Source organism: Salmo salar, chromosome ssa23 (genome assembly GCF_905237065.1).
Source record: "Salmo salar chromosome ssa23, Ssal_v3.1, whole genome shotgun sequence".
Lineage (NCBI taxonomy): Eukaryota > Metazoa > Chordata > Actinopteri > Salmoniformes > Salmonidae > Salmo > Salmo salar.
Genome location: NC_059464.1, coordinates 46,167,371 through 46,184,222, shown reverse-complemented (window position 1 = coordinate 46,184,222; position 16,852 = coordinate 46,167,371). Strand labels below are relative to the sequence as shown.

The 16,852-nt window shown below is 44.0% G+C and overlaps 1 protein-coding gene across 1 annotated transcript in view; it reads right to left on the bottom strand.

The window, feature by feature from the left end:
- The window catches only part of hps5 (HPS5 biogenesis of lysosomal organelles complex 2 subunit 2), a 56,806-nt gene that overhangs the window by 8,715 nt on the left and 31,239 nt on the right, over positions 1-16,852 (bottom strand). Inside the window, exons 10-16 of the mRNA XM_014170327.2 lie at positions 16,389-16,547; positions 15,940-16,114; positions 12,753-12,870; positions 8,675-8,830; positions 8,381-8,449; positions 4,296-4,900; positions 4,086-4,206 (exon numbers count right to left, since the gene is read on the bottom strand). Coding sequence (XP_014025802.2) covers positions 4,086-4,206; positions 4,296-4,900; positions 8,381-8,449; positions 8,675-8,830; positions 12,753-12,870; positions 15,940-16,114; positions 16,389-16,547 — 1,403 coding nt within the window. The remainder of the gene's footprint in view (positions 1-4,085; positions 4,207-4,295; positions 4,901-8,380; positions 8,450-8,674; positions 8,831-12,752; positions 12,871-15,939; positions 16,115-16,388; positions 16,548-16,852) is intronic.

The following is a 16,852-nucleotide window of genomic DNA, read 5'->3' as shown; positions in this document are numbered from 1 at the left end:
TCAGGCACATTCCCATTCATCAGAAGGACAAACTTCCTCTCCCAGACCCCCACATGCATGTGTGTTCGAGCACACACACACACACACACACACACACACACACACACACACACACACACACACACACACACACACACACACACACACACACACACACTCACACACTCTCCCCTTCTTGGCTTCCATGGCAACCCCCACAGGAACCTTCCCCAATAGAATCTTTCCCCACAGGAACCACACCTGTTGCCATTCTCACAAACAATCACAACATTGTTTCAATAATATATAGAACTTTTCTCGCAGCTCTGGTGTATAAAGCTTTTTGAGGCCTTGCTCACAATTCATTCTGTGGCAGCACAATGACCAAACGGTATACTGTATGTGATGTTCTTGATCATATCTTTGATCATGACACTGGTGAGGAGGAGAGAGTCCTTGTTAAACTTTGACACAAAGTAGTCTGTGATAAATAGCACAATATGTTTCATCTGAGTATTTGTTATAGTCAGAATAATCCATACATTATGATTTTATTTACTCAGAACGTGTTGTATGAACTCAGGTCAATGAGGCCTACAGGCCATAAATAGTAAATAGAAGATCAAAACTTGTAATGTTCACAAGAACTTCAGTTGATAAAAAGATCTAACACAACATTAGGTGATAATATATGTATTATTATGTATTTTATAATCAGCTATAATGGGGTGGTCATTTTGGACCGGGAACACAGAATGAATTAACATGAAACTAACACAACAGGAGGGTTAAGTCACCAGATTTCTAAATGTTTAAGCTAGGCGAAGATGCGGTTGACTGTTTAAGCTAGGCGAAGATGCGGTTGACTGTTTAAGCTAGGCGAAGATGCGGTTGACTGTTTAAGCTAGGCGAAGATGCGGTTGACTGTTTAAGCTAGGCGAAGATGCAGTTGACTGTTAAAGCTAGGCGAAGATGCAGTTGACTGTTAGAGCTAGGCGAAGATGCAGTTGACTGTTAGAGCTAGGCGAAGATGCAGTTGACTGTTAGAGCTAGGCGAAGATGCAGTTGACTGTTAAAGCTAGGCGAAGATGCGGTTGACTGTTAAAGCTAGGCGAAGATGCGGTTGACTGTTTAAGCTAGGCGAAGATGCAGTTGACTGTTTAAGCTAGGCGAAGATGCAGTTGACTGTTTGAGCTAGGCGAAGATGCAGTTGACTGTTAGAGCTAGGCGAAGATGCAGTTGACTGTTAAAGCTAGGCGAAGATGCGGTTGACTGTTAAAGCTAGGCGAAGATGCAGTTGACTGTTTAAGCTAGGCGAAGATGCAGTTGACTGTTAAAGCTAGGCGAAGATGCAGTTGACTGTTAGAGCTAGGCGAAGATGCAGTTGACTGTTAGAGCTAGGCGAAGATGCAGTTGACTGTTAGAGCTAGGCGAAGATGCAGTTGACTGTTTAAGCTAGGCGAAGATGCGGTTGACTGTTAAAGCTAGGCGAAGATGCAGTTGACTGTTTAAGCTAGGCGAAGATGCAGTTGACTGTTAAAGCTAGGCGAAGATGCAGTTGACTGTTAGAGCTAGGCGAAGATGCAGTTGACTGTTAGAGCTAGGCGAAGATGCGGTTGACTGTTTAAGCTAGGCGAAGATGCAGTTGACTGTTAGAGCTAGGCGAAGATGCGGTTGACTGTTAAAGCTAGGCGAAGATGCAGTTGACTGTTAGAGCTAGGCGATGATGCAGTTGACTGTTAGAGCTAGGCGATGATGCAGTTGACTGTTAGAGCTAGGCGAAGATGCGGTTGACTGTTTAAGCTAGGCGAAGATGCGGTTGACTGTTTAAGCTAGGCGAAGATGCGGTTGACTGTTTAAGCTAGGCGAAGATGCGGTTGACTGTTAAAGCTAGGCGAAGATGCAGTTGACTGTTAAAGCTAGGCGAAGATGCAGTTGACTGTTAGAGCTAGGCGAAGATGCAGTTGACTGTTAAAGCTAGGCGAAGATGCAGTTGACTGTTAAAGCTAGGCGAAGATGCGGTTGACTGTTAAAGCTAGGCGAAGATGCAGTTGACTGTTAGAGCTAGGCGAAGATGCAGTTGACTGTTAAAGCTAGGCGAAGATGCAGTTGACTGTTAGAGCTAGGCGAAGATGCGGTTGACTGTTAGAGCTAGGCGAAGCAGCGGTTGACTGTTAAAGCAGCGGTTGACTGTTAAAGCTAGGCGAAGCAGCGGTTGACTGTTAAAGCTAGGCGAAGCAGCGGTTGACTGTTAAAGCTAGGCGAAGCAGCGGTTGACTGTTAAAGCTAGGCGAAGCAGCGGTTGACTGTTAAAGCTAGGCGAAGCAGCGGTTGACTGTTAAAGCTAGGCGAAGCAGCGGTTGACTGTTAAAGCTAGGCGAAGCAGCGGTTGACTGTTAAAGCTAGGCGAAGCAGCGGTTGACTGTTAACCTCTCTAGGGTAGGGGGCAGTATTTTCACATCCAGATAAAAAACGTACCCGATTTAATCTGGTTATTACCACTGCCCAGAAACTAGAATATGCATATAATTAGTAGATTTGGATAGAAAACACTCCAAAGTTTCTAAAACTGTTTGAATGGTGTCTGTGAGTATAACAGAACTCATATGGCAGGCCAAAACCTGAGAAGATTCCATACAGGAAGCGCCCTGTCTGACAATTTCTTGGCCTTCTATACCCTCTTTATCGAAAACAGAGGATCTCTGCTGTAACGTGACACTTTCTAAGGCTCCCATAGGCTCTCAGAAGGCGCCAGAACGTTGAATGATGACTTTGCAGTCCCTGGCTGAAAAACAGTAGCGCATTTGGATAGTGGTCGATCTGAGAACAATGTGACGGGAGCGCGCGTGCACGTGAGGAGTCCATTTTACATTTTCAGTCTTTGAACGAAAAAGACGTCTCCCGGTCGGAATATTATCCCTATTTTACGAGAAAAATCGCATAAAAATTGATTTTAAACAGCGTTTGACATGCTTCGAAGTACGGTAATGGAATATTTTGAATTTTTTTGTCACGATACGCGCCGGCGCATCACCCTTCGGATAGTGTCTTGAACGCACGAACAAAACAGAGGATATTTGAACATAACTATGGATTATTTTGAACCAAAACAACATTTGTGGATGAAGTAGAAGTCCTGGGACTGCATTCTGACGAAGAACAGCAAAGGTAATCCAATTTTTCTTATAGTAATTCTGAGTTTAGTGAACGCCAAACTTGGCGGGTGTCAAATTAGCTAGCCCATGATGGCGAGCTATCTACTCAGAATATTGCAAAATGTGCTTTTGCCGAAAAGCTATTTTAAAATCTGACACTGCGATTGCATAAAGGAGTTCTGTATCTATAATTCTTAAAATAATTGTTATGTTTTTTGTGAACGTTTATCGTGAGTAATTTAGTAAATTCACCGGAAGTTTTCGGTATGTTTGCTAGTTCTGAACGTCACATGCTAATGTAAAAAGCTGTTTTTGGATATAAATATGAACTTGATTGAACAAAACATACATGTATTGTATAAAATAATGTTCTAGGAGTGTCATCTGATGAAGATCAAAGGTTAGTGCTTCATTTAGCTGTGTTTTGGGTTTTTGTGACATATATGCTTGCTTGGAAAATGGCTGTGTGATTATTTTGGTCTATCTATTCTCCTAACATAATCTAATGTTTTGCTTTCGCTGTAAAGCCTTCTTGAAATTGGACAATGTGGTTAGATTAACGAGAGTCTTATCTTTAAAATGGTATAAAATAGTCGTATGTTTGAAAAATTGAAATTATTGCATTTTTGAGGTTTTTGTATTTCACGCCACGCTGTTCCACTGGCTGTTGAATAGAGTGGGACGGTCACGTCCCACCTAGCCCATAGAGGTTAAAGCTAGATGAAGATGAGGTTGACTGTCAGAGAGTTGAGGGGAGAGAGGAGGGAGGGGAGAAGGGAGGAGAGAAGCGGGAGAAGGGGAGGAGAGGGTAAGAGGGGAGAGAGTAGAGAGGGGAGGGAGGAGAGAGAGAGGAGGGAGGGAGAGAGAGGGGAGAGAGGAGAAGAGAGGCGGGAGGGAGGAGAGGGGAGAGTAGAGAGGAGAGAGGGAAGGAAACAAGTAGAGGGTATCTACCTGTGCAGGTGAGCGAGGAGCATCGGAGCGCTCCAGGGTTGTAGTTCTCTGAGACAGCGTAGAGATTTCAGCAGGTCTCCTTTCTGAATCACCTCTACCACCTTACTGGACTGGGTTAGCTCTGGCAGGGGAGAAAAGCCTTTTTAATATTGTACGTGTGTGTGTGTGTGTGTGTGTGTGTGTTTCATAGAAACTGTCCATGGTACACACCTAGCATGGCCTCCATGAAGGAGATGTGGACCTCAGGCTGGTCCCCGTAGCCGAGTAGGCACATCCTCCTCACCCGCTCCTGGTCCAGAAGGAAGAAGAACCGTCTCAAGAATGCATTGACCTCAACTACACCCTTCTCTTTCTGGACAACAGGGTCCCCAAAATAGTCCAGCTCCAGGTACAGAGTGGCCAGCTGGGTAAGGTGAGCCTGGAGGTCTGGGGGGAGAGGTTTGGGGGACCACACCCTCAGGTTCTCTTCAGTGGAGGCCTTGTCAGGTCTGTGGTGGTCCTGAGCCTCCCTCTGGTCCTCTTGTCCTCCATTTTGCTGTGAGGAATCCTCTCCTCTCCTCCCTTCCTCCTGGCCGTCCTTTGTCAGTTCCTCAGGAGAGCTCGAGGGGATCTCAGACTGAACATTCTCTGGACAGTTGTTTGCAGCATCTTCCGTCTCCTTCACACCGGGGTGACCCTCACCAGCTGGACTCTGTTTTCCCAGACCTAGATCCAGCTCAGGACCTAGAACCCTCTCCAACACTGGGATCCACTCCTGTAGAGTTTCTTTTAGACAGGCTGGGTCCAACAGAACCAAGGGATCCTGGATCTGAGAGCTAAGATGGGTACAATAAAAACCCTGTTTAATTTAAAAGGGTTTTATAAATCAGATTAGCTATACGTCTTTGATTTGGCAATTCAGGCAAGTCAGTAAAGAACAAATTCTTATTTACAACGACGGCCTACCCGGGGAACATTGGGTTTAACAGCCTTGTTCAGGGGCAGAACGACAGATTGATTTTTACCTTGTCAACACGGGGATTCGATCTAGCAACCTTTCGGTTACTGGTCCAACGCTCTAACCACTAGGCTACCTGCCGTCCAAGAGGGGTATGTGTCTAGGGTTACCATGTCCAAGAGGGGTATGTATCTAGGGTTACCATGTTCTAGAGGGGTATGTATCTAGGGTTACCATGTTCTAGAGGGGTATGTATCCAGGGTTACCATGTTCTAGAGGGGTATGTGTCTAGGGTTACCATGTTCTAGAGGGGTATGTATCTAGGGTTACCATGTTCTAGAGGGGTATGTATCCAGGGTTACCATGTTCTAGAGGGGTATGTATCTAGGGTTACCATGTCCAAGAGGGGTATGTATCTAGGGTTACCATGTTCTAGAGGGGTATGTATCTAGGGTTACCATGTTCTAGAGGGGTATGTATCTAGGGTTACCATGTTCTAGAGGGGTATGTATCTAGGGTTACCATGTTCTAGAGGGGTATGTATCTAGGGTTACCATGTTCTAGAGGGGTATGTATCTAGGGTTACCATGTTCTAGAGGGGTATGTATCCAGGGTTACCATGTTCTAGAGGGGTATGTATCTAGGGTTACCATGTTCTAGAGGGGTATGTATCTAGGGTTACCATGTTCTAGAGGGGTATGTATCTAGGGTTACCATGTTCTAGAGGGGTATGTATCTAGGGTTACCATGTTCTAGAGGGGTATGTATCTAGGGTTACCATGTCCAAGAGGGGTATCTAGGGTTACCATGTTCTAGAGGGGTATGTATCTAGGGTTACCATGTTCTAGAGGGGTATGTATCTAGGGTTACCATGTCCAAGAGGGGTATGTATCTAGGGTTACCATGTTCTAGAGGGGTATGTATCTAGGGTTACCATGTTCTAGAGGGGTATGTATCTAGGGTTACCATGTTCAAGAGGGGTATGTATCTAGGGTTACCATGTTCTAGAGGGGTATGTATCTAGGGTTACCATGTTCTAGAGGGGTATGTATCTAGGGTTACCATGTTCTAGAGGGGTATGTATCTAGGGTTACCATGTTCTAGAGGGGTATGTATCTAGGGTTACCATGTTCTAGAGGGGTATGTATCTAGGGTTACCATGTTCTAGAGGGGTATGTATCTAGGGTTACCATGTTCTAGAGGGGTATGTGTCTAGGGTTACCATGTTCTAGAGGGGTATGTATCTAGGGTTACCATGTTCTAGAGGGGTATGTATCTAGGGTTACCATGTTCTAGAGGGGTATGTATCTAGGGTTACCATGTTCTAGAGGGGTATGTATCTAGGGTTACCATGTTCTAGAGGGGTATGTATCTAGGGTTACCATGTTCTAGAGGGGTATGTATCTAGGGTTACCATGTTCTAGAGGGGTATGTATCTAGGGTTACCATGTTCTAGAGGGGTATGTGTCTAGGGTTACCATGTTCTAGAGGGGTATGTATCTAGGGTTACCATGTCCAAGAGGGGTATGTATCTAGGGTTACCATGTTCTAGAGGGGTATGTGTCTAGGGTTACCATGTTCTAGAGGGGTATGTATCTAGGGTTACCATGTTCTAGAGGGGTATGTATCTAGGGTTACCATGTTCTAGAGGGGTATGTATCTAGGGTTACCATGTTCTAGAGGGGTATGTATCTAGGGTTACCATGTTCTAGAGGGGTATGTATCCAGGGTTACCATGTTCTAGAGGGGTATGTATCCAGGGTTACCATGTTCTAGAGGGGTATGTATCTAGGGTTACCATGTTCTAGAGGGGTATGTGACTAGGGTTACCATGTTCTAGAGGGGTATGTATCTAGGGTTACCATGTTCTAGAGGGGTATGTATCTAGGGTTACCATGTTCTAGATGGGTATGTATCTAGGGTTACCATGTTCTAGAGGGGTATGTATCTAGGGTTACCATGTTCTAGAGGGGTATGTATCTAGGGTTACCATGTTCTAGAGGGGTATGTATCTAGGGTTACCATGTTCTAGAGGGGTATGTATCTAGGGTTACCATGTTCTAGAGGGGTATGTATCTAGGGTTACCATGTTCTAGATGGGTATGTATCTAGGGTTACCATGTTCTAGAGGGGTATGTATCTAGGGTTACCATGTTCTAGAGGGGTATGTGTCTAGGGTTACCATGTTCTAGAGGGGTATGTATCTAGGGTTACCATGTTCTAGAGGGGTATGTATCTAGGGTTACCATGTTCTAGAGGGGTATGTGTCTAGGGTTACCATGTTCTAGATGGGTATGTATCTAGGGTTACCATGTTCTAGAGGGGTATGTATCTAGGGTTACCATGTTCTAGAGGGGTATGTATCTAGGGTTACCATGTTCTAGAGGGGTATGTATCTAGGGTTACCATGTTCTAGAGGGGTATGTATCTAGGGTTACCATGTTCTAGATGGGTATGTATCTAGGGTTACCATGTTCTAGAGGGGTATGTATCTAGGGTTACCATGTTCTAGAGGGGTATGTATCTAGGGTTACCATGTTCTAGAGGGGTATGTATCTAGGGTTACCATGTTCTAGAGGGGTATGTATCTAGGGTTACCATGTTCTAGAGGGGTATGTATCTAGGGTTACCATGTTCTAGAGGGGTATGTATCTAGGGTTACCATGTTCTAGAGGGGTATGTATCTAGGGTTACCATGTTCTAGAGGGGTATGTATCTAGGGTTACCATGTTCTAGAGGGGTATGTATCTAGGGTTACCATGTTCTAGAGGGGTATGTATCTAGGGTTACCATGTTCTAGAGGGGTATGTATCTAGGGTTACCATGTTCTAGAGGGGTATGTATCTAGGGTTACCATGTTCTAGAGGGGTATGTATCTAGGGTTACCATGTTCTAGAGGGGTATGTATCTAGGGTTACCATGTTCTAGAGGGGTATGTATCTAGGGTTACCATGTTCTAGAGGGGTATGTATCTAGGGTTACCATGTTCTAGAGGGGTATGTATCTAGGGTTACCATGTTCTAGAGGGGTATGTATCTAGGGTTACCATGTTCTAGAGGGGTATGTATCTAGGGTTACCATGTTCTAGAGGGGTATGTATCTAGGGTTACCATGTTCTAGAGGGGTATGTATCTAGGGTTACCATGTTCTAGAGGGGTATGTATCTAGGGTTACCATGTTCTAGAGGGGTATGTATCTAGGGTTACCATGTCCAAGAGGGGTATGTATCTAGGGTTACCATGTTCTAGAGGGGTATGTATCTAGGGTTACCATGTTCTAGAGGGGTATGTATCCAGGGTTACCATGTACTGTACAGTCACGTATAATAAACAGGGTTGTAGTGTTGCTCTGTACTCACAGTGCTTTCTCTGTCGCTGTTATCAGGTCCTGTAGATCAGTCTCTGCATTTCCTTGGTCCAGACACTCCCTGGGTAAAACACAACACAATGGAGGATAGGGGGAAGACAATCATTTGGTCTGGCAGCAGGTCCATTTCATTGCTTTGAAAATTAGGACAGCTTCCTACTGAACAGACATCGCTAAAGCTGTCCAAGACAGACTATAGAATATAGACTATAGAATCAATAGTATATAGAATCAATAGTAGAGATCAGTACAAGGAGAAAAAAAGCAAGCCAATATCTCAACTCACTCATGGTCAACGTCCTCTGGGAACGGTGCAGTGGTAGCTACGGCCTCCACATGTCCTTGACCCCCGTCCTTAGAGTCAGGGGGACGTGGCCAAAGGTCAGAGTTCATCTGGAGAGTGTTGATCTTCTCAGTAGTCTTCTTCACAAAACTGGAGACACTGAGGAAAAGACACATAGGACAGTTAGAATCCAGGCTGTAGAGCTCTGCTGTGACACCAGCCCACTCTGAAATGCCACCGTCCTCTGGTCTAAAGTAGTGCCTTATCTACAGAATACGGAGTCACTTATGACATAGACCCAGTAAACATTTTAGAAAAAAAAGTATATATATATATATATATACACATATACACACACTGCTCCAAAAAATAAAGGGAACACTTAAACAACACAATGTAACTCCAAGTCAATCACACTTCTGTGAAATCAAACTGTCCACTTAGGAAGCAACACTGATTGACAATAAATGTCACATGCTGTTGTGCAAATGGAATAGACAACAGGTGGAAATTATAGGCAATTAGCAAGACACCCCCAATAAAGGAGTGGTTCTGCAGGTGGGGACCACAGACCACTTCTCAGGTCCAATGCTTCCTGGCTGATGTTTTGGTCACTTTTGAATGCTGGCGGTGCTTTCACTCTAGTAGTAGCATGAGACGGAGTCTACAACCCACACAAGTGGCTCAGGTAGTGCAACTCATCCAGGATGGCACATCAATGCGAGCTGTGGCAAGAAGGTTTGCTGTGTCTGTCAGCGTAGTGTCCAGAGCATGGAGGCGCTACCAGGAGACAGGCCAGTACATCAGGAGACGTGGAGGAGGCCGTAGGAGGGCAACAACCCAGCAGCAGGACCGCTACCACCGCCTTTGTGCAAGGAGGAGCAGGAGGAGCACTGCCAGAGCCCTGCAAAATGACCTCCAGCAGGCCACAAATGTGCATGTGTCTGCTCAAACGGTCAGAAACAGACTCCATGAGGGTGGTATGAGGGCCCGACGTCCACAGGTGGGGGTTGTGCTTACAGCCCAACACCGTGCAGGACGTTTGACATTTGCCAGAGAACACCAAGATTGGCAAATTCGCCACTGGCGCCCTGTGCTCTTCACAGATGAAAGCAGGTTCACACTGAGCACGTGACAGACGTGACAGAGTCTGGAGACGCCGTGGAGAACGTTCTGCTGCCTGCAACATCCTCCAGTATGACCGGTTTGGCGGTGGGTCAGTCATGGTGTGGGGTGGCATTTCTTTGGGGGGCCGCACAGCCCTCCATGTGCTCGCCAGAGGTAGCCTGACTGCCATTAGGTACCGAGATGAGATCCTCAGACCCCTTGTGAGACCATATGCTGGTGCGGTTGGCCCTGGGTTCCTCCTAATGCAAGACAATGCTAGACATCATGTGGCTGGAGTGTGTCAGCAGTTCCTGCAAGAGGAAGGCATTGATGCTATGGACTGGCCCGCCCGTTCCCCAGACCTGAATCCAATTGAGCACATCTGGGACATCATGTCTCGCTCCATCCACCAACGCCACGTTGCACCACAGACTGTCCAGGAGTTTGCGGATGCTTTAGTCCAGGTCTGGGAGGAGATCCCTCAGGAGACCATCCGCCACCTCATCAGGAGCATGCCCAGGCATTGTAGGGAGGTCATACAGGCACGTGGAGGCCACACACACTACTGAGCCTCATTTTGACTTGTTTTAAGGACATTACATCAAAGTTGGATCAGCCTGTAGTGTGGTTTTCCACTTTAATTTTGAGTGTGACTCCAAATCCAGACCTCCATGGGTTGATAAATTGGATTTCCATTGATTATTTTTGTGTGATTTTGTTGTCAGCACATTCAACTATGTAAAGAAAAAAGTATTTAATAAGATTATTTCATTCATTCAGATCTAGGATGTGTTGTTTAAGTGTTCCCTTTATTTTTGAGCAGTATATATAGATCTTTATCTTTCCTACAGGACACATCTGTAGACTGTAGGTAAAGAATAAACAGACAGAACCATACGACAGTTTAAGGTGTCTCTACCTTGCCCTTTGTGCCGTTGTCTGTGCCCAATAATGTAGGTACCATGTTTTGTGGTTCCACCATGTTGTGCTGCTGCCATGTTGTATTGCTACCATGTTGTGTTTCTACCATGTTGTGGTCATGTTGTGTTGCTACCATTTTGTGCTGCTACCATGTTGTCCTGCTACCATGTTGTTGTCATGTTGTGTTGCTACCATGTTGTTGTCATGTTGTGCTGCTACCATGTTGTTCTGCTACCATGTTGTGCTGCTACCATGTTGTGTTGTCATGTGTTGCCGCCTTGCTATGTTGTTGTCTTAGGTCTCTCTTTACTGTTGTGGTGTCTCTCTTGTCGTGATGTGTGTCCTATATTTTTATTTTTAATCCCAGGCCTCGTCCCCGCAGGAGGCCTTTTGCCTTTTGGTAGGCCGTCATTGTAAATAAGAATTTATTCTTAACTGACTTGCCTAATTCAATTCAAACAATTAAAACATCTTGACATTACCTGACCACTAAGACATGGCAACACCGTTTAGAAAAATAAACCCTGGTACAGTCAGTGACACAGTCACATGTAACTACAGACACTAAAACCAGAGTAACTAACTCTCAACACCACCTCAGTCACATGTAACTACAGACACTAAGACCAGAGTAACTAACTCTCAACACCACCTCAGTCACATGTAACTACAGACACTAAGACCAGAGTAACTCTCAACACCCCCTCAGTCACATGTAACTACAGACACTAAGACCAGAGTAACGGTCAACACCCCCTCAGTCACATGTAACTACAGACACTAAGACCAGAGTAACTCTCAACACCCCCTCAGTCACATGTAACTACAGACACTAAGACCAGAGTAACTCTCAACACCACCTCAGTCACATGTAACTACAGACACTAAGACCAGAGTAACTCTCAACACCACCTCAGTCACATGTAACTACAGACACTAAGACCAGAGTAACTCTCAACACCACCTCAGTCACATGTAACTACAGACACTAAGACCAGAGTAACGGTCAACACCCCCTCAGTCACATGTAACTACAGACACTAAGACCAGAGTAACTCTCAACACCACCTCAGTCACATGTAACTACAGACACTAAGACCAGAGTAACTCTCAACACCACCTCAGTCACATGTAACTACAGACACTAAGACCAGAGTAACTCTCAACACCACCTCAGTCACATGTAACTACAGACACTAAGACCAGAGTAACTCTCAACACCACCTCAGTCACATGTAACTACAGACACTAAGACCAGAGTAACGGTCAACACCCCCTCAGTCACATGTAACTACAGACACTAAGACCAGAGTAACGGTCAACACCACCTCAGTCACATGTAACTACAGACACTAAGACCAGAGTAACGGTCAACACCACCTCAGTCACATGTAACTACAGACACTAAGACCAGAGTAACGGTCAACACCCCCTCAGTCACATGTAACTACAGACACTAAGACCAGAGTAACGGTCAACACCACCTTAGTCAAAAACAATACAGTGTGATAATGTGGAATCTGAATTGAAATCGTAAGTGAAACGTACCGAATGCATCTGTAGCGTAGACGAAAGGCAGTGAATGTAAGTCTTGAATAAAAACGTATTTAATGTGGTTGTTAGGGTCACTTCCCCTTTTCCACCTATCAGAGGGAACAGCTGCATTTTCATTGGTTTCACCTTGAAGCAAAGTTATTTTAAAATGACGACTTTCACTTCTCTTTCAGTCTACATACAACCTGTTAGTAAAGGACTTATTTTCACAAAGGACTAACTAGAGATATCTATATTGATTATGTTCATTACTAGCCACCACAAGATTTCTACACAAAGAATGATGCATGTCACCTATCAAGAACGTGTAGGCTATCAGTTGATGATTCATAAGTCGCCATTGGGCCTCAGAAAATAGGTTTTTAACCTCTAAGGATTTTCATCCTGGTTAAATAAAGGCTAAATGAATATACCATAGCATTGGACAAAAAAAAAGAAAATATATATTTCAGTATCACGTCACAGAGGCTTCTTTAGGCTCTGTAGATAGATGTATCACCTGTCTCTGACGGCCTGCAGGGCGATGCGGGAGTGTTTGGGGCGGAATGACATGGGGAGGTGGAACTGGTGGTTACCGCTGGGTTCAGTAACCTCCAAACCACCACCGCTCTGGGGATCTGGAGGAAGAAGGGATGGAGGGAGAGATGGAGAATGAGAGGAGAGGAGAGGGAGGATGAGAGGAGAGGGAGGATGAGAGGAGAGAATGCAAGCAGCCGATGCTGTAAAAGTGCACAAAACCACTGCCAGGAAAATAAATAAGATGACAATAAAACACCAAAATAACTGATGTGGTAAAATGTGTAGAGGATGATACTACTGGATCCGTGTCCCTAAAGTGGGACAGTTGTGGCTCAATATGCGATAATGTGACTAGAATGACGTTGTAAACAACAGCCAACTTTCCGGGAAAGACTTATATGGGTAGAAAGCTCAAATTATTGTTAATCTAACTGCAGTGTTCTATTTACAGTAGCTATTACAGTGAAATAATACCATGCTATTGTTTGAGGAGAGTGCACAACAACAAAACACTTTAATCACGGCAACTGGTTTGATACATTCAACTCTGAAGGTAAATAATGTACTTACATTCAGTAAACTTGCTCTGATTTGTCATCCTGAGATAAAATGTAGCATCGTTTTGTTTGATAAAATCCATTTTTATATTCAAATGTAAGAACTGGGTTCTACAGTTTGACCCCCCTGCTGTCTCTGGCTCCACACCCGCCTGGCCCGGCCATCTGTGATGTGTGAAGGTTAGTGTATTTTCTGTAGGGAAGCTAATTATCCATCATGTATGACATTCCTGGGAGTGTGTAAACTTGAAGAAAAAAAAATGTATTACTATAGCATATTTCTATGTTCTCTATAGTTATGTACTTAAATGTATCAACTGACCAATTTGGGACATTTGGGCAAACTCGTGAAGTACACCTGGCTGACAAAATATTGTGTAGTGATGTAATTCTTCAATGGATCAGTCTGAAACTTTGCACACACACAGCTGCCATCTTGTGGACAACGTCTAAATTACACCTAGTATCCCACATCACTGTCTGGCCTTTCTCTTGCATTTCAAAGACGACCCCAAAAAATAATAAGAAGAAAACGCAAGTTTTTTGTTGTTGTTTGTATTATATTTTACCAGATCTAATGTGTTATATTCTTCCTACCATAGGCTTATACCTGCTACATTGAGCCTCTCCAACAGCACCCTGGAGAGAGGCATGCTGGGAATGGACAAGCAACATATTAACACCCTTGCCTTTGACAAAGTGGGCACTGCTTATCACAGCGCAGCATTAGCACCACTCACCTAAAAAAGCCCATTATCCAACTAGTTAACCTGTCTGGGCTAGGGGGCAGTATTTTCACGGCCGGATGAAAAACGTACCCAATTTAAACTAGAATATGCATATTATTAGTAGATTTGGATAGAAAACACTCTGAAGTTTCTAAAACTGTTTGAATGGTGTCTGTGAGTATAACAGAACTCATATGGCAGGCAAAAACCTGAGATAAAGTCAACCAGGAAGTGGAGGATCTGAGAATTGTAGTTCTTTCTAGTCCCTTTCGAAACTACAGTATCTGTGGGGTTACGTTGCACTTCCTAAGGCTTCCATTGGCTGTCAAAAGCCTTCAGAAAGTTGTTTCAGCCTTCTCCTGTTACTGGGCAGATAATAGGAGCTCAGTTTCTGAGTGGACTGCCTGTGGATAAAGGGATTGGATATGCGCGGTCACGCCGTTCCTTCTTTTTCTCCTTGAATGAATACGCTATTGTCCGGTTGGAATATTATCGCAATTTTACGTTAAAAATACCATAAAGATTGATTTTAAACAGCGTTTGACATGCTTCTAAGTACGGTAATGGAACATTTTGACTTTTCGTCTCTGGTACTGCGCTCGCGCGTTATGCCTTTGGATAGTGCTCTGAACGCACAAACAAAACGGAGGTATTTGGACATAAATATGTATTATTTCGAACAAAAACAACATTTTTTGTGGAAGTAGCAGTCCTGGGAGTGCATTCTGATGAAGATCAGCAAAGGTAAGAGAATATTTCTAATACTAATTCTGAGTTTAGGTTGCCCCGAACTTGGCGGGTGTCTGTATGATGGCGGGTGTCTTGGCGGGTGTCTCTGTGATGGCTGAGCTCTGTACTCAGAATATTGAAAAATGTGCTTTCTCCGTAAAGCCATTTTAAAATCTGATAAAGCGGTTGCATCCAGGAGTAGTCTATCTATAATTCTTTAAATAATTGTTATGTATTTTGTCAACGTTTATGATGAGTATTTTTGTAAATTGATGTGCACATTCACCGGAAGATTTTGGTGGAAATACATTTTCTGAACATCACGCGCCAATGTAAAATGCTGTTTTTGGATATAAATATGAACTTTATCGAACAAAACATACATGTATTGTGTAACATGAAGTCCTGGGAGTGTCATATGATGAAGATCGTCAAAGGTTAGTGCTTCATTTAGCTGTGTTTTGGGTTTTATTGACACATGTCCTTGCTTGGAAAATGGCTGTGTGATTATTTTTGTCTATGTACTCTCCTAACATAATCTAATGTTTTGCTTTCGCTCTAAAGCCTTTTTGAAATCGGACAATGTGGTTACATCAAGGAGAAGTGTATGTTTGAGAAAGTTGAATTATTACATTTTGTTGTTTTTGAATTTGCCGCCCTGATATTTCACTGGCTGTGTCCCGCAGGTGGGACGCTAGCGTCCCACGTAGCCCATAGAAGTTAAAAGCATTTCTCATAGTTTTTTTGGCAGAATTATGGGATGTTTTATGTGTTGTTGGAGGTGTTTGTATTATCTTTTACCAGATCTATTGCGTTATATTCTCCTACATTAATTACGCATTTCCACAAACTTCAAAGTGTTTTCCTTTCAAATAGTATCAATAATACGCATATCCTTGCTTCAGTTTTCTGAGCTACCGGCAGTTAGATTTGGGTATATCATTTTAGTCTGACATTGAAAAAAAGGATCCGTAATGCTATTCGGGGTTTATTATACAGTAGTTTCATTCACATTTGACTTCCCATAGAAAATGAAATCGCGCCACCGTAATGCTACAAAACATTGTTATTTCCATCCCCCAATTTGGTTAGAGAACTTGCTCAGGGCTGGTAATGGTGGGTTATTAAACGGAACCTTTCACCTGTCTCTTACCATGCTCCGCCCCCTGCTGCTGCTGCTCCTCCTCCTCCTGAACGAAGCTAAACTCCTTCAGCCGCTCCTCCTCAAGCATCGATTGGCTGACCAGGGAGCTGGTCTCCTCGTCTGACTGGCTGCCTCGCCGGCTAATGACACGGTAGATGCCACAGTCCAGGACGTTGAAGCTCTCCTGAATAAAGAATAGATTGAGGGTACCAACAAAGACTTCATTACACATTCATAAGAAGAACATAAAGGCTTATGTCATGCACTGCTTGTTATGTATGTATGTGTTGTGTATGGGTTATAAAAAAGTGTCTATGTAGAAACCATACAAATTAAGTTACACTGAACATATTGTAAATCCTGAGACACCAATATATATAACATCTCTTCAACTACCTTTAATAGTTCAGAACTACTGTGTCCTGATAGGGACAAACAGCACCTCCAGGCAGACTCACATGAGAGGAGATGCTGCTCCTGCGACTGCTGGAGGCAGAGTCTAGAGGCTCCAGCTTGGCGACCACTTCCTCCAGCTGGCCAATCAGATCCAGGTGGGTGGTCACACTGAGCTGTGACCTCAGGTGATCCAGTCGGTCGATGGGAATCGACTTCCTGGACTGGGAATGGTAAACAGATGAGCACGGAGGATATACAAATCATTCCTTAAGTTCTAGACCTCAGCTGAATCTGGTAATGAATGGTGTGGCTGTTGAACAAGTTGAGGAGACTAAATGACTTGGTGTTACCTTAGATTGTAAACTGTCATGGTCAAAACATATAGATTCAATGGTTGTAAAGATGGGGAGGTCTAGCCGTAATAAAGAGATGCTCTACTTTTTTGACACCACACTCCACAAAGCAAGTCCTGCAGGCTCTAGTTTTATCTTGATTATTGTCCAGTCATATGGTCAAGTGCTGCAAA